General features: G+C 31.1%; 5 protein-coding genes across 5 annotated transcripts; 3 read left to right on the top strand and 2 right to left on the bottom strand.

Annotated features, from left to right (window-relative positions):
• Positions 1 to 8,532: 8,532 nt before the first annotated feature.
• On the bottom strand, positions 8,533 to 10,745 carry BO79DRAFT_163528 (U2 snRNP complex subunit CUS1). The gene is made up of 2 exons (XM_025679135.1): positions 10,532 to 10,745; positions 8,533 to 10,481 (listed from the first exon to the last, which is right to left on the bottom strand). The coding sequence occupies exons 1-2, from the start codon at positions 10,580 to 10,582 to the stop codon at positions 8,883 to 8,885; spliced, it is 1,650 nt and encodes a 549-aa protein (XP_025545434.1). The 5' UTR covers positions 10,583 to 10,745; the 3' UTR covers positions 8,533 to 8,882.
• A 289-nt stretch (positions 10,746 to 11,034) lies between these two features.
• On the bottom strand, positions 11,035 to 11,779 carry BO79DRAFT_163526 (mitochondrial 37S ribosomal protein mS33). The gene is made up of 4 exons (XM_025679134.1): positions 11,726 to 11,779; positions 11,431 to 11,639; positions 11,329 to 11,378; positions 11,035 to 11,272 (listed from the first exon to the last, which is right to left on the bottom strand). The coding sequence occupies exons 1-4, from the start codon at positions 11,762 to 11,764 to the stop codon at positions 11,244 to 11,246; spliced, it is 327 nt and encodes a 108-aa protein (XP_025545433.1). The 5' UTR covers positions 11,765 to 11,779; the 3' UTR covers positions 11,035 to 11,243.
• A 137-nt stretch (positions 11,780 to 11,916) lies between these two features.
• BO79DRAFT_283862 (ribonuclease III) lies at positions 11,917 to 13,010 on the top strand (the record flags this gene model as incomplete). The annotated part of the gene is made up of 2 exons (XM_025688191.1): positions 11,917 to 11,988; positions 12,037 to 13,010. Coding segments are annotated over 2 exons (1,044 nt in total), but the record flags the coding sequence as incomplete, so codon positions are not given.
• A 537-nt stretch (positions 13,011 to 13,547) lies between these two features.
• BO79DRAFT_163521 (uncharacterized protein) lies at positions 13,548 to 15,363 on the top strand. Its single transcript, XM_025679133.1, has 2 exons — positions 13,548 to 13,664; positions 13,728 to 15,363. Exons 1-2 carry the CDS (start codon positions 13,642 to 13,644, stop codon positions 15,301 to 15,303), a joined length of 1,599 nt encoding a protein of 532 aa, XP_025545431.1. The 5' UTR covers positions 13,548 to 13,641; the 3' UTR covers positions 15,304 to 15,363.
• Positions 15,364 to 16,032: 669 nt separating this feature from the next.
• Positions 16,033 to 17,311, top strand: BO79DRAFT_185280 (ER lumen protein retaining receptor). The gene is made up of 6 exons (XM_025680384.1): positions 16,033 to 16,185; positions 16,247 to 16,305; positions 16,354 to 16,420; positions 16,485 to 16,690; positions 16,740 to 16,990; positions 17,048 to 17,311. The coding sequence occupies exons 1-6, from the start codon at positions 16,164 to 16,166 to the stop codon at positions 17,082 to 17,084; spliced, it is 642 nt and encodes a 213-aa protein (XP_025545430.1). The 5' UTR covers positions 16,033 to 16,163; the 3' UTR covers positions 17,085 to 17,311.
• The last annotated feature ends 441 nt before the right edge of the window (positions 17,312 to 17,752 follow it).

Below are 17,752 nucleotides of genomic sequence, written 5' to 3'. Positions count from 1 at the left end.
CTTATTTCTATATTTTTTTATTATTTTATAAAAGTAGTCATCTAACACGTTTTTCTTACTATTCTGTATAAATGGTGGTTTGTATAATAATTTATATAATAAATATATATATTCTATATTTTATATAGAAAAATAGCTGTATTATACAGATTGCGAGTTTATATATAGCTTATTTATATATTATATATATTTTTATATCAACTACTAATTTCCTTCTTTTCTTTTAGAAATGCGTGGCCATGGATATAACTATTTATTAAAAACTTAATAGAAATAATTTATTCTTTTTATATTTCATATATTATTTGTATCTGTATTATTACCTGTACTACTGTTACTATAGTTAATTTCTTTATTATTACTAATCCTACTATGCCTGTCTTATTTGTTGTTATTATTATTATAATTATTATGATTTTTCTTTTTTTACATACTATGCCCGTGTCCTGTATCTTTAATATTACTAGTATTTTATTTTTATAAAATCTTATTTTAATAATAATCTTTACTATATAATTCCTGCTAGTTATATTAGATATAAAAAATATTTAACCAGCCACCACCCCTGCATGTCATTAAGTAATTTCTTTATATTAAATATAAATTTTAATTAATTTATATAATAAATCTTTAGTATCACTACTTAGCAGCTGTTATTATAGAAGTTTATTATTATTATTAAATATAATTTAATAATATCTTATACTAGGTTATATTCAAGATAATAATATTAGTCTTCTAGTATATAGTCTACCAGTCCCGGGAATCTAGCTGTAAAAGTAATAAAAATATATAATTTAATATTATTATTTTTCTTTTTTTTATTTGTATTTAGAGTATTTTGTTCAGGTATATATAATAATATAAAAATAATATAAAAATATAAGTTAGCTAATTTATATAATATTAATTATTTTATCTAGTTTAGTGATTGTTGCGTGTGTGGAAGCTGTTCAAATGGTCAAATTTGGTGCTATCTAACAAGAATTTCTAGTATAAGAAAAGAAAGAAAGAAGCTCAGGAGGAATATATAATTATATAAAAATAAGCAAGCCATGCAAGGCAGGTAAATAAAATAAATAAAATAAAAATTATATAATTTTTAAATATTATTTATTATTATATTACTCTCTTATTTAAGTCTAGCTGTTCTTAATTAAAAATAAATTATTTTTCTTATATTCTAGTATAATCTCATTAGCTTTTATAACTGCTAATTATTATAAAAGATACTTGGAAGATCTAAAATAAATAAAATATTTTATATAATAATCTTGAAAATAGAAAAGAATATTCTTAAAATTTTTTATAGAATATCAGATATAATTTACTATATTAGATATTAATTATTTAATTTTATATTAAAAATAATTATACTGCAGACAGCTAGCTAAAATATTTTTAATCTTTTATTTTATTTAATTATTAATTTTAATAAATATAATAATATTTTAGATCTGTCCTGGTAGCAGATTAAATATATTATATAAATAAAACTTCTTAAAATAAAAAACAGAGTATATATATATATATTTTAAAAAATAAATTTTATATATATTATTAATTTTATTAATAATAAATATAGAATTATATTAATTTTTTAATATTTTTTATAAAGACTAGCCCCATCTCCAGTTATAGATATTAATAAAAACTTTATTATTAATATTAAAATTAATAAAATAGTAAAATTAATTAATTTATTATATTTATTAACTTTCTATCTTTTAAATTTTATTTTATATAAAAGTCTAGATTTATTTTATATAACAAGTAAATTCACAGACTTAATTTTAAATAATAATATATAATAATAGATCTGCCAGAGAAATTTAATTAAATAATATTTAAAATTTATATTTTTTTTTAATTATAAATAAAAATAATCTAGTAAATTTATAAGATAAAGCCATAATAATAAAATTAATAAATAATAATAATTCTAATTAATTATTCTAGAAATAATTAATAAATAAAATAAATTATTAGACTGTATATTAGTTAATAATTTTTATTTATTTATTAATTTATAAATAATATATTATTAAAAACTTTAATTTAATCTGCAGAATTTAATATAATTTATTCTAAAAATTAATTATAAATTAATTTTTTTAATTAAAAATAATAATATCAGAGAGCTTTATCCAGATATAAACTTAATTAATAAATAAATAAGTTATATCTTATATAAAGATCTACTTTATATAGAAAATAGATATTATATATTTATTAAAATAATTTATTATTATAAAAATAGTATTAAACCCGTGATAATTTTTTTAAAAAAAAATAGAAATTTATAAATATATACTGTTATAGTTAATTAAAAATTAAAAAAAATTAAAATAATCTAGATAATAAATTTTAATATATATATATTTTTTTTATAAATTAAATAATTATTTATATAATATTAAATATCTCTATTTTAAGTATTTTAAAAATATTAATATTTAATTAATATTATTATTTTTGTTTGCCCAGGGTGAGTTAATAATAATTATTAATAAATTTTATTTAATAATTAAATTTATAAATTATTTTTATTAAAAATTAATAATTTATTTTAATATAAAAATAATTTATTTTATAAAAAATAATTAATTTTTTACTAGCAGGCTTATTTCTAAAGATCTTTTAAAAAAAATAAATATAATTTATTTTTAAAATATAATTTATAATATAAAGATTTTATTTACAGAAACTATTAGTACTAGATTAAAAATTATATTAGATTTTAGAAATTCAGATTTTAACAGTACTTAATAATAATAATTATTAATTATTTTTAAATTAATTTTTTTTATATAAGATAATCAGTTAGTATATTATTTTTTTCTAATTAATATTTAATAATAAAATAATATTAAAATAATATTTCTGCTCAGCAGGCCTGCCAGATATTAAATTTTTTAATAATTATAAAATATTTTAGAATTTAATAATTTATAAAAATTATAAATTTTTTTAATTATTATAAGCCCTCTAGTTCTGCTCTTTATTTTATAAGAATATATATAATAATTAATATTTTCTTATTATAAATATTATAATTATACTTAGATAAAAATATAATTTTTAAATAATAAATTATAAAATATTATATATTCTTAATCTGCTAGTAAAGAATTTTTATAATTATTTTATTAATTATATTAATCTTAATATATATAAATCTAGATAAATTATAATAAATTAATATAAAAATTAATATTAAAATCTGTTTTAAGACCTGGAAGATTTTCTTATAAAATTAATTTTAAAAAAATAAGATATTTTTCTAGATAAATTAATTTATAAATCTTATAATCTAGCTGTAATTTCTTATAAAATATTAATAAAAATTATAAAATCTAAAAAATAATTAGATTTTTTTAATAATAATCAGATATTATTATTTTATAATTATAATAGTTTTTACAGGATCTGCCTGAATATCTATAATAATAATAATAAATTTTAAAAATCTAGTTTTTATTATATAAAATTTATATTTATAAATTATTACTTGAAGTCCAGCCGCCTAAAAATATTTAAAAATTTAATAAATATAAAATTTATATTTTATTTTATTTTTATTGAAAATCAGTATATTATTTATATATATTATAATAAATATATCTAGAAAATCTATAAAAATCTTATTAATAAAATACTAGAAAGCTGTCAGTCTATTTATAAGTTTAAATAATAATATTTAATATTTAAAAATTTTATAATAAATTTAAAAAATAATTTAGTCTTTAGATTCAGGATTTATATAAATATAATAAAAACTTAATAAATATTAAATTTTATAAATATTTTTATATTCTAGAAACAGTCTATTATCTTATTAATTAAAAAAATAAAATAAAGATTCTTATAAATCAGAATATTAAATTTTTTATAATTAATATATAAGTATAGTCCTTCTCCAGGCTTTTTTATTATTAAAATAAAAAAATAAATAAAGTTATACTAGATATAATAAATTTTTTTTTAAATTTTTAATAATATAATTATAAGCAGCTTTAAGTTCTTCTAGAATTATTTTATAAGGAAAAACTATCTTTAATAAATTATTTTTTTTAATTAAATATAATAGTTATAGGATCAGGAAATAGATAAAATATTTAATTTTTTTTTAAAAAAAATATTTATTAAATTATAATAATATTTAGAAAAAGTCTATTTTATTTTTTTAAATTTATTTAAATATTTTATTATAGAGCTCTGTCTTCTTTATAATAATTTTTTTAATTATATTTAAAAATATAATAAATATTTTTAATTTAAAATTTTAAAGATATTTATAAATAATAACAGTTCTAATAAAAGTTATTTTAATTTTTTAAAAAATATTTCTTTTTTAAGAACTCTAGAAAGTCTTAAAAATTTAATATTAAAAATTCTGGTCTACTAGATTTTAATATATTTTAATTAAAATTCTTTATAAAATATTTTAATAAATTCAGAATACTTCAGGCTTTATTTTAAAAGAGAATATTTATAATAAAATATTAATTATTCTCTAAAAATTTCAATCTTATCAGATAATATTTTATTAATAATTTTAATTAATCAGGTACTGTAATAAAATATTTTAAAAAATTTATTATAATATTTTAATTTTAATTTTATTTTATAAAAAGAATAATTAAACTATACTAGCTTGTCTTACTAGTAATTTAATAAGATTTTTTATTTTATAAATTATATTTATTCTAAAATAATATTATAATAATTTAATTTAAATATTAGAAATAATATACTACAGAACTAGTATCTATTAATTATAAATATAAATCAGATAATATAAGTTAAAGATATTATAATCTTATTATTAAAGTTTATAATAATATAATTAATTTTAAAAAAATAATATTAATTCAGAATTAACAGATTATCTGGATAATAAAAATAATATTTATATAAATATAAATATTAACTTTAGTATTAGTAAGAGTATATATAAATATTATTAATCTATTATTTAATATTAAAATTTTAATAATAAAATTTTTATTCTCTTAGTTTAGTAGAGCTTATAAATCTAATAAACTAATATTAATATTTATTTTATTTAAAAAGAAGATTTTTTTTAAATATTATATTTTATTAAATTATTATTTTTTATTATTTTTAATAATTTAATCTAGTTTATTTTTTTCTTCAGATAATTCTGGACTAAATATTTCTATTTTTAATAAATAAAATAATATTTTTTAATTATTATATAAATATATTTTTCTGGTTCTATATTAATAGCATAACTAGTATTATAAAAAATCTTAATTAAAATAAAAAAGATTATAATTATAATAATAATAATAATTAATATAAATAATTAGTAATTTAGAATACTTATCTTATTATAATATTTTATTATATTATTAATTAAATCTGATAATCAGATATATTTTTTATTATATTATTTAAATATTATATTATTATTATTAAAATAGAATATTATCAGCTTCTGTAATTTAGATAAAAAATATTAATAAAAAATATTTTTTAAATAAATTTTAGTAATATCTACCTCTATAATAAAATAATAAAATATAAATATAAAACTATAAAATTTATTATTAATTATTATTTTAAGTTCTTAATACTGTTAGTATATATTATAAAATTTATTTAAATTAATATAAATAATTTTTAGATATTCAAGTATGTCAGTTATATTAATATAAAAATTTAAAATATTAAAATAAAATTAGAAAACTAGATATTTTTTAATATTATTTTTATAATAGTTAATTATATAAACTTATTAAATAATAATTATATTTAAATAATCTATATTAGCTTTCAGCTTTTGCTGTATTATAAAAAACTAGTTTTTAAAATTAATAATTTTATTATTACTAAATAAAGATAAATTAAAGATTTTTATTAATTTTTTAAATTTAAAGATTTTAGCTACTCAGCTGCTCTAATTATTAAATTAAAAAAATTAAATAATATATAAATATAATTTATATATTAATTTATTATAATTATTATTAAATTTATTCTACTGGCGGATAATCTTGTATATTTTTATTTTTATTTTTTTTATAATATAAAAAATTATATTAAAGATTTTATTAGAATTCTTTATATATAATTTATAGAATTAATTATAAATAATATTTTTTTTATTATCAGACTCTTCTTTTAATAAAATTATTAAATATTATTAAGAATTTACAGTACTTAATATTAATTCAGTATAATTTTCTTTAATTATTATAAGTATTCTTACTAATTATTCTAGTTTAGATTTTAGTTAAATTATTCTGTTTTAACTGTATTTAATATTATTAAATATATATAAAAAATAATACTGACTACTAAGCTAGATAGCTAGTAATATATAATATTAATTTAAAAAATAGAAGATAAAATAATATTAGAAATTATATAAAAGCTGATTAAATAATTAAATTTAATATTATTTAATAAGAATTTCTAGTATAAAAAAAGAAAGGAAGAAGCTCAGGGAGAATATATTATTATATAAAGATAAGTAAGCTATGCAAGACAGTAAATAAAGCAAATAAAACAGAAGTCACATGACCCTGAGATGTCACTCGCCGTCATATTTCTTACAGTTTAATATATCTTTTTTAGTTAATTTATTAGAATAATCTTAAAGATATTTATATAATTTATAATTATTAAATTAATTATTATTTTATTTATATTTCCATCTATTATTTTATAATTTATAATAATAAATAATAATAATTATTATTTTATCTTATTTTTCTGGTAAATAAGAGACATGTTTATAAATATAATAATTAAAATTAAATAATAATTTAATAAAATATAATAAAAATTTTTCTTTTTTTATTTAATAAAAAAATATTATTTTAAAATATTAAAATAAGTATAAAACTCTTTTAAATTTTAATTATATTATTAATAAGTCTGTTTAAATTAAGTTATAATATCAGATTAAAAAATAATAATATTCTAGATTAGAATAAAAATCTAATTCTTAAATTAAAATTATAATTTTTTAAGGAATTATTTTACTTCTAGACTCTTATTATTAATAAAATAATATTATTTTTATTTATATATAAAATTTATATAATTAATAACAGTAAGTATCTTATATTTCTTAAAAAAATTTTAAAATTTTTTTTAAATTATATATTCCAGATTAGTAATCTATTCTTAATATTTTTAAAAATTAAAGTTTAAGATAAAGCAGGAAATATCTTTAAATTTAATTTTTTTTTATTTTTTTTTAATTTAAAAAAAGATTAATAATATTTAAAAAAGATCTTATCTGGAGAATTATTTTTTTAGAAATAAGTTATTTTTTTTTATAAATTAATAATTTATTTTAATTAATAAATATAATTTTTTAATTATTAGATTTTCTCAGCAGTGGGAACAGTATTTAATAATAATTTTAAATTAATATAATTATTAAATATTTCTCTTTTTTTATTATTTTTAAGAAGTAATATCTTTCTTAGATAATTAAAATATAAAGAATCAGAATATAATAGAATTTATTTATTAAGATAAAAAGCCTGTTAACTAGATAAAAAATCAGCTATAAAATATAATAAATTAATCTAATAAAAATAAAGATAATTTATATTTATAAAATAGACTGATTCTTGAGAAATCAGTAGCTTATTATAAAAAAATCAGTATTTTATAAATTTTAAAGAGATATAGAATCTCTATTGATAATCTTATAACTCTTATAATTACTGTAATATATCATTCTGATGCCCAAGGCCCTGATAACTAGGTCATTCTATTATAATAATATATTATAGTAGTTATAAGAATTATGAGATTATTAATAATAATCTTATATTTTTTAATATATATAAGATACTGATTCCTCTGTAATATATTACTAATTTCTTAAAATTAATTTATTTTATAGATATAAGCTATCTTTATTAATATTATATAAATATATAATATTTAATAGCTGATTCCTTACCTAGTTAACAGGTTTTCTACCCTGACAAGTAGATCCTATCACATATATAAAAAATTACTTATTTAAAAAATACTTATGATTTTACTTAATATTTAATATCTTTCTATATACTTGTCTAGGAGGCTGTATTAAAATATTTATGTAAGTTAATTATACATTATGATTAGACCGCCTATATAAAGCATCTTTTATATTACTTTATTTTACTCTTTTAGATAGCTTAATTTAACTTGCTTTTTTGCTTCGTGTCTGTTCCATTCATTACTGCTTTCATTGCTTGCTGTAGAGCACTCCTCAAGATTATATACAGCCAGCCGACCGCTCTACTCTAACACCTCAAACAGAGATTAGAGCTAGTCAGCTAGGATAAGCTTGGGGCACATCTAACCCTTTCTATAAATATAATGATTATTATTTTATTCTAATTACACTCCTAGTTTTTCTATAGGCTCGGAAAGTCAATATAATATAATAGATATATATAATGTTATAATATTATTTGGATTATATGACTTGCAGTTCTGTATCAAATGTCTGACCTGTAGAGATCGTATCTACCCGTTGGCACTGGTTGCCCTACTTCTTAACAAAACTCATATTTCTTGTCCTTTTATGCTAGAAATCCCCGGAGAAAGTATTGATACAAACAGTTTAGCTAACAGCTGTTTCATCCACAGAGAAGTGACGGAAGAGTGGAGGAGGCCATCAGGTAATCCTTTAGACATATGTCATTGTATAAGTTGCCGTTGGGGCCAACATAGGTGTGTATGAATTAACTAATTAGCCCACCGATCAACCAAAATGATGGTAAACGCCCCTCAACACATGAGAATGACACACCTATTTGAAGCAGTAGCCATGGAAAAGAACCGGTAGCTGTCCAAATAGTAGTATTAGCAGGAAGAAGTATGGCTATTTATTCATCTGCCTATTTCAGCCTCTTTCGGCTCTCATGCGCAATCATGTCGCTAAGATCCTCCTGAAAATCCCAGCCTGGATTGCTTTGCTTTTTCTGGGAATCGTATAACCTTTTTATATCCTCTCGATCAATGCCATCGTTCGCGTGCAATGCATCGGGATCAACAGATACGTCAACGTCTCCAGGCCTTTTACGTTTCTTGCCACTGTCATCAGAGCCGAGCACAGGCAGAGTGTTCGAGGATGCACCAAGGTCATATGCCCTATCAGCACCGAAAAACCCCTGTACTTGCGTCTGTCTCTCTGGGATGACTTGAAAAGCGCTTCTTTGGCCCACCGACTCTTCGGTCTGAGTTCCCCGATAGTGCTTTCGTACGTCGAACTCACCAGCAATATTCTCGGGACCCGTCATCTCAGATGGAACAGCAGAAGCCAACCCACTGGGGGTTTCTAATCCACTTGGGGTCTGCACTCCTGCCTCAACGTCATCGACATCATCATCATCATCATCTGCACTGTCTGCTTCCTCCTCTTCCTCGCTTTCATCCTCTGAGATATCTGGTTCTTGCAGTTCTCCCCAAAGGTCTTTTTCAACGGGTTCGCCCTGCTGCACGGATTGCTGAGGTTGTAGCACACCGAATATGTCGCCACCGTACAAAGGTCTGTTGTGCTCATCGACTGGAGGCTTTCCATAACCTCCAGGATGATATCCCCACATAGCGCCAGGGGGCGGAGGGGCATTGAGACCTGGAATCTTCAGAGCCGGGTAAGAAGGGGGCGGGCCGTATCGTTGTTGATTGATTAACCAAGGAGGAGGGGCGCCAGGTGGCATATTAAGCGCCTCTTTCAGCTCAGCACTCAACTCACCCGGCCGGAGGTGTCTAAGATTGGTCTCGTATTCTTTGCCCTCGTAATAGACTTCGCCATACCGCGTAAGCTCAGGCTTAGTCTGGAACCGGAAAAATGCCTCGTATAGTTTTTGATAATCAATGTCCAATCTTCCCATTTTCGGCTGAACTCGCTCCCTCTGTTTCTGTTTCAACGTTGCCTGCTCCTGTTTCTCCAATGCAGCATCGCGCATCTCTGAGATTCCGGTTTCCTGGATGAACTTGGGAAGAGCAAATGGTGGCTTCTCTATACCTCTCTTGGAAGACAGGTATTCCCGTTTCAGATTCCAATGCGAGGGTACGGGGACAACATTGCGTTGTGCCTTTAAATGGACAAGCAACCGAGGATCAGGGGCTGATGTATCCGTCCATTCGACTATTTCAGGCCTTCGGACCATCGCTTTCAGTTCGGCGACAGAAAGCTTGTTTAATTCCTTTCGCTTCCGTTTCGATATAGAAGATTCTTTCTCCTCCTCATCCGGTATTTCATTATCATCGTCAAAGTAGATTTCTGGTTTTGGAGGCTCCTTCAAACTCGATTTTTCATCTTCGGGTTCTTCAAATTTGTCAACGATATCCTTATACATCTGCCATAGTGGATCGGCAGAATCCGGGAACACCGTGATTTGTAGCTCTGTACTAGCAGCCTTGGAGATACTTGGCGATATGTTTTCATCGACCTGGGCCTGCGCATGGGGTGTGTTTGAGGACGTCTCAGTCGCCTGATGCAAAAAGTGAGTAATTCTCCAATAAAGCATTGCACAGATCATACCTGTGATTTAAGAGCCTTTTTCCTAGCCCGCCTCAACTGGTTCTTGCCCATTTTCCTCGCGAAAGCTTCACCTTATATAACGCCTGTGCTTGCAATGTGCTCAGCTTAGATGCACCCTAATTTCCTGGAATGGATTGGGCCCAGCTCAAGAGTTGTATTCTTAGGAGAAAGAGCGACGAGGAGTAGTGCAAGATCGTGGGTTCCGTTGTAGATGTTACTATAAGCCTCCTGGGATCTCTGCACTATCTAGGCCACTATGATAAGAGTCCCATTTAGCGGCATTCTGGTCCAGTCATGTGATCTCATCACCACCGGCTCCCTCCATTGATTGGTCCCTTCAACTCCCGTCCGATCGACCAAGTGCTAATAGGTCGTCATGGAAATCCTATTTCTTTACAAATGACATTGTGAAATGTACCTATGACTAGCTCTTTCTTCGATAATCTACTCGATGGTCTGGCAACAACTGCTTTTAGCTAAAATACAACACATCAGATTGTTGTCATGTTCGAATTTTCTATATCTTATACTATACAGACCCCGAAGGTAATGAATAAACAAGGGAGAACAAACAGTGATAAAAAATACGTCAAACCGGATAAGCTTAAAGGGAGCGATAAACCAACAGCTTGGTTTTAGGCCATAATGCACAGCATGGTGGACAATCCCTTGCAATAGAACTGATAGTTCAACCTCATTTGCCATAAGGAATCTATTTCTTCTTTTTTGCTGATCGCGATTCTATGTTCACAAGTTAAACAATTGCGCGCAAACTGTTCTTGATTTTTGAACCTTACCTGCAGCCGTTCTTTTCTTTTTGGGTCGACCCTTCCCTCGTAACTTCGCACTATCACAGGTCAATAAGCATATGCTAGAAGAAAGACTCCTAAGCAACATACATTTGAATTGCTTCCTCACGATCATCCTCAGCCTCATCGAACATTGTTAGACCTGAGCGGCTGTATGTGTCTTGCAAATCACGAAACGAGACCGTCTTTCTCGGGTACCATGCTGCCAGCGCCGGGCCACGCAGGCGCTGTCGTAGAATCTTGTTTCCCAATCGCGCTCTTTCGGGGTTGAAGTTCAGCGAGAAGATCCGACATTGGACCTGGCCGGGGTGATACGGATTAGCCTGGAAGGGGAAAAAAAGCCAGACAAGGGATTATCCCAGCTAAGCTGCGCTCTGTTAAATACCTTGACCAGATCAAGCAGTCTGCTGTACGGCGCTGCCATTGTCGACACGGCGTGTTCGGATGGATACTGTTAGGGTAGCGATGGCGGAGTTTCTGTTCAGATACAACTACCAACCTTATCACGTGATAACCCATTGTCCATACTTTGGCATCTGAGTCTAGTTCTATGTATGAATTATGATCGTTCACGCCATGACCATCATGTGTTCGAAACGAAAATCAGTGTTTTCACTACCTTCCAATAGCGAAAAAAAGAAAGCAAAGGTGAACATATACTTTCGTGTGCCCCGGCTTGCACTAACACTACCGAAGTACGATGATGACTTGCAGCTTGCGAAAGAATCAATCCCCTCCGCGCACAGCCCGCAAAGCAAAGAGAATAATGTCGTGCTTCTGAGAACATTGCTTCAGGATATAATACAGAGCCAAGGCATCTCTCAAAGCCGCGGATTTCAGACCGACGCCGATATCTTGACTGCAGCCACTGAGCTCGACGGTGCATTACAGCGCGCAGCAGGTGCCATTACGTCTACTACAAAATGCTCTCAGGATGTGACACTGCCGCTAGAGACATCCGAAGCAAAAATGGAGTCTTGCTTGCCCCCGTTACCTCCAATATTGGATGACGTGCTTGAGAGGGCAGTCTTCACTCACCCAGGTGTGAGCAGCAACATCGGAGCTACTTATGATCGGCTGGAGGTTCTCGGAGATGCATATATAGAACTTATCTCGACAAAGCTCATCTGGGACACATTCCAGGATATTCCTTCCGGTCGAATATCACAGATCCGAGAGAGACTTGTCAAGAATGAGACCTTGTCTGATTATGCGTCTAAGTACGGACTCGACAGCAGAGTTTCCGTACCCCCGGACTACCAAAAGCAACCCAAAAGATGGCTCAAAACCAAGGCGGACATCTTTGAGGCTTATGTAGCTGCCGTTGTCCTGTCAGATACAAGCAATGGTTATCGTGTGGCTGAGAAATGGCTAAGACAGTTGTGGTCTCCGGAGCTTGAAAAGCTTGGAAAGCCGAAGTCCTCCTTGCATGCCAAAGAAGCACTTGCGAAGAAAATCATGGGCAAGGGGATTAAACTTAATTACATCGATGAACGGCCTCCTGCTCAGCGCGGCAGGGGGTTGCAGACGTATTTTATCGGAGTATATCTCACTGGTTGGGGTTGGAACCATAAGCACCTTGGCTCTGGTCAGGGTTCTAATAAAGCAATTGCAGGAAATGAGGCGGCCGAGCAGGCATTGTCAAATGAACCTCTAATCGAAAAGATCATGGAAATTAAGAAAGCACATCTAGCACAAAGATAATGTATCTCAATCAGCCTTTGTTGTTAAATCGAGCATGACTATCCAACTTGATTTAGGTATTGGTTTTGTAGCTTTCTTGCACTGATATTATTCATGAATTTGCTCTAGTGGCCGGAGTTGCCTTGACCACCGGAACGTTACAGTTTGGTTTCGAAAACTGCAATGTTCACCAACATTGAAACCTCGAAAAACTGACATTTTGGTGGACATTGACTTCATAGTCAAAGAAGTTATTTATTTGCGATAGGCTCATAAGGCCAAGCTGGTAGACAATATCACATCATATGTAATGATCGAAGATCCCCGGTGAAGAACCAAACACCGGGGCTTTGTCTGTGATCTCCGTACAATAAACAATGAAGACTAAAGGTCTCATGCGCTACGAAGCATAGCACCTGTCCCCGTGCCCAATGGTGAGACTTTGGAAAGCACGTGATACTAAATACCCGTTACAACGCTGTACATTGATGGAATCCGGACTGTTCCGTACAGCATGTACCAATCTCCATTTCAAAATGAGCATAAACTGAACCGACAGCCTGAATCAAGTGTAAATACCGAGTGCGCAGGATCATACTTTTGACGATACGGAAAAAGATGGATTGGGATCGCAGTAGAAGGTTGGTTCGAGCAATCCCCCATCCCCTCGTCTTGGTAGTGGCTAAGAAGATGACCGCGAATAGATTTGATGATCTCCGTGGCGGAGAGAGTTACCGTCCTGGTGCTCCTCGCGCTTATATACGACGCAGCAGATCCCCCCCGCGAGTTCACTCTCCTCGTCTTGTTGCAGATACATGGGTACCATCACATGGTCGGACTTATGGCCGTGTGCGTAGTCGCTCACCACCGGCTCCAAGACGTCGCCTCTCACGCAGTCCATCGTTCTACAGGGGGGAAGTTGGAATGGGCACCTTTTCAAAGCCGTGTCCATCGCCGAGGCGGTTCTCGCCCAGACGAGGTGAGGTGCGAAATCGGTCGCCTCACCAGGCCTCGTGGCGCTCAAGGTCTCCCTATGGCGAGAGCCGCCAGCGTGATATCTCATGGAATCGGAGTAACCACAAACGCCCCCGGGATATTTCACCGCGCAGTCATGACTACAGATTTTCTAGGCGAGAGCGGAATCAACCTCCTGGCGACATATATACAAAGCCTGACATTCCATTCCGTGATAGTGGCAACCGTGCACCACTTCCCCATAGATCCAGAAGCCCTTTTCATGGAGGACGCAGGGAACGCCACCTGGACATTCCATTTAACAAGAAGCGGCGATCAGTATCCCCTAAGGGCGCATCACCTATGCGTACCTCCGCATCTGGCTCACTTCCGAATTCAAGACGATCGTCTCCTTTTACCGAAAGACTCAATATGAATTCATCCAATGCCCCAAGCCGGTCGCCAACTCATCAGAACCCTCCTAGATGTCTTTCAAGGACTTCAGATCGGTCATCCACTCGAGAAGAGCGAGCCTGTTCGGTCAGTCGCAAGCCTGCACCCGAGGAACCGAGGCATAGATCGCCAGCACCTGAACGACCTATGGGCAATGGGCAGGATTTTGGAAGCGTCAGGTCCCAACAACGAGTACCTGAAGCCCCTCGATTACCGTCTGGCCAACCAGAAACATACCAATCCCGCAACGTTCCAGTACAGCCAAAGGCATACAGCCATATGTTACAAGGTCAAACACCACCATCTGGCCCATCGCATGGGTCCAAAGTAATGTTGCAGAATCGTGGGTCAAATATTTCGTTGCTGTCAGCTCCAACTCGGCCACGCGGCGGTCCAAGTTTTAAGGAGTCGTCCTGGGCAGCCTCTCCAGTCCGCCGTGGGCCTGCGTCTACCGGACTCCACGGTTCCCCACCGACTGGTCCGCGCAGTAGTATTATGTCAACAGGTCCCGGCGTCGAGCTGCCCCGCTCTCATCCCAGCAGACAAGGTAGCGTTACCGGGCCTTCCTACCCTCCTCGTTTCCCGAGACATCTTAGTCACCTTGCCGGCCTTCGCCAAATTATACCCGAAGGCAAAATCATCCCAACCGCACTTGATATTGCCCTGGAAAAGCGCCTGTCTCAACTGGAAGCAGACAAAGACAGACTCTTTGAACAAATTGCGGACAGTCAGAAGCTGAGGCGAGCTGGGATTCGAGATTGGGATAGGCTTGACAGGGAAAGTTCTATTTGTGCATTAAAGAGTGAACTGGCAGAAGGACATTTACAGCGAATAGCTGATGGTGAAGGCGTCCATGCTGGTGCGATGTTCTGACATTAGGTCGCACATTATTATTGACATACCAGCCATTGCAGTCTCAAATAGAAGAACAAGTAGAAAACATATAATAACTTTCGCTTTCGCGCACATCTCGTGATTCGCAGTATCTTATTCTATCAAAGATCCTCATCTCACAGGACAATTTATAAACTTGAAGCTTTCTGACAGTGGAGCATAGTTTACAAGAAATGCACCAATGAGTAATGGTTGCTTCATGTGTGCACTTTCTACTATATATCTAAAAGCATAATGTTTTTCTTTCTTATTCCCAGTTCTTTCTCTCTCTCTCTCTCTCTCTCTCTCTCTCTCTCTCTGTGTTTTTCTATCTCTTTTCTTCTTTTTCCCTTTTCCCCCCTTTTTCCCTTTTTTCCTTTTTTTTCCCTTTTTTTTCCTTTTGGTTTTTTATCCCTTTTTGGTCCTTTTCGGCCCTCCCCGAGTATAGGTAAAGGTAGTGCGAACTCTGTCTTACCTGATATAGTTAGAATTGATTCACATGGGGCAGGTGTTCGGTTAGCTAAGACAGATCAAGATCAAAGTAGTTAGCTGCTGCTGCAGGTAGCCAGGTACCGTGGACCCTGCCCGCTGTCCCTGTTGGTGGCTGGCTATATTTGTATTACGGCATCACACATGATGTGGGGCGCTCCCTGTGGCGCATACACTTGAGGCTTCGTGTCAACATCTAAGCATATTTCAGTACTGCTAGCAGAACAATTGCATATAACATAGGAGGTCTAGCTTCGTCATAAGCACTCCCATGGCCGATTTCTATTGATACCCCTCTATTGGACTGAACAAGCATTTGATAATCTGCAATACGTACCTGAGGTTAAGGTGATTTGACTTAATTCGCCATCATGAATATCTTCAGGTTATTAGGTGAGTCTTGTCCGTTCGCTCTCAGTGGAATTGACGCGCCTTGCTGATCAATGCAATCAAGCCGACTTTTCTCACCTCGCGTCCATATTCATACTATTACAGAAGATGAAGTCTTCAAGTGTATGTTGTCATCACAATTGTTTCTTAGCCTTTTCTGACTGGATATAGAGTTGTTCAGGACTTTCATTCAAGTCCCAGGCGCTATATTTAATGGTTTTTGTAACGCGTTATCTTGGTAAGCTTCGGAGCCTCAGCACTCGATTATATAGGCATAATTCTCTGACGGACTTCTGTTACAGATTTGTTCTGGGCTTTCACGGACTCCTTTTACAACACGACTTTCAAAATCTTGTTCATCGGCTCGTCGGCTTACATCATTTACCTCATGCTCAACGACTACAAGCCAACGCATGACCCCAATACTGATACCTTCAAAGTGCAGTATCTCCTAGGGTTTAGTGCTCTATTGGCGCTCCTTTTCCCGCATGATTATAGCGTATCAGAGGTATTTCCCCTGGAAGGATTTTATGTCACACTTTATCTGACCTTACTAGATTCTCTGGACGTTCTCTATATGGCTCGAGTCCGTGGCTATCTTGCCCCAACTTTTTATGCTTCAGCGCACTGGGGAGGCAGACACCATAACGACACATTACCTTTTCGCTTTGGGATTGTATCGCGCCCTTTACATCCCTAATTGGATCTATCGCTATTTTGCAGAGAGTCACTTTCAACCCATCCCTGTCGTAGCTGGTATCGTCCAGACACTATTATATTCGGATTTCTTTTATATCTACTACACCAAGTGAGCGCGAACAGGCTTCCTCTATGAGTTCTCGGGGCGAGGCTAACTGTCATACAGGGTTATGAAGGGCAAGAAGTTCTCATTGCCTGTTTAAGTTCGGCGTACATGGTGACTGGTTTCGTCATAAACGGTATTGCGAGTTCCGAGGAGGATGGTCAACCGTGCAATTCCGCGGAAAGTTGGAGGGAAATATATGTCTAGCTACCACTGAATGTTAACTGTTGTCCAGCGACAGGTACTTTTATGAAGTAGCAAATATTCACGCAACTAATCTTGGTCGGTACGCGCTATAGGCTTACCCGACCCATGCGAAGAGGACAGGTCATGTAGCATTCTAATTATTATAGTCGGGAGGACGATTTAGCCTAAAATAATGCATTTTCCATACTCTCACAGACAACCATGGTGACACTGATGTTGAGTGAATGTAGCGATGGCGAATCCCCAGCATTAGATACGTATGGCGCGCGTTTCAGATCCAATAAGAATGTTCATTGGGAAGTAAGAAAATGATGGACAGTGCTATGAAGACTAAAGAAGCTCGTATTAATGATTGTGTAGGTGGCGATCAGGAGACAGTCGAGACGTGCTATACCACCATCCCATATTAAGTATCCAGTTGCATGGCTTAGCCCACTTGTTCATACAACAGATACTATTGTAATTTACCACCCTCTAGTAGTCCCTATGGCCGGACGGCCCGTGCGTGGAAGGATAGCCCGCATTGTAGCTAACTTGGGATGACGATACTGGCATATCTCC

Source organism: Aspergillus costaricaensis (assembly GCF_003184835.1).
Source record: "Aspergillus costaricaensis CBS 115574 unplaced genomic scaffold BO79scaffold_1, whole genome shotgun sequence".
Lineage (NCBI taxonomy): Eukaryota > Fungi > Ascomycota > Eurotiomycetes > Eurotiales > Aspergillaceae > Aspergillus > Aspergillus costaricensis.
Note: the sequence above shows the minus strand (reverse complement) of the source record. Positions and strands in the feature narration are given on the sequence as shown.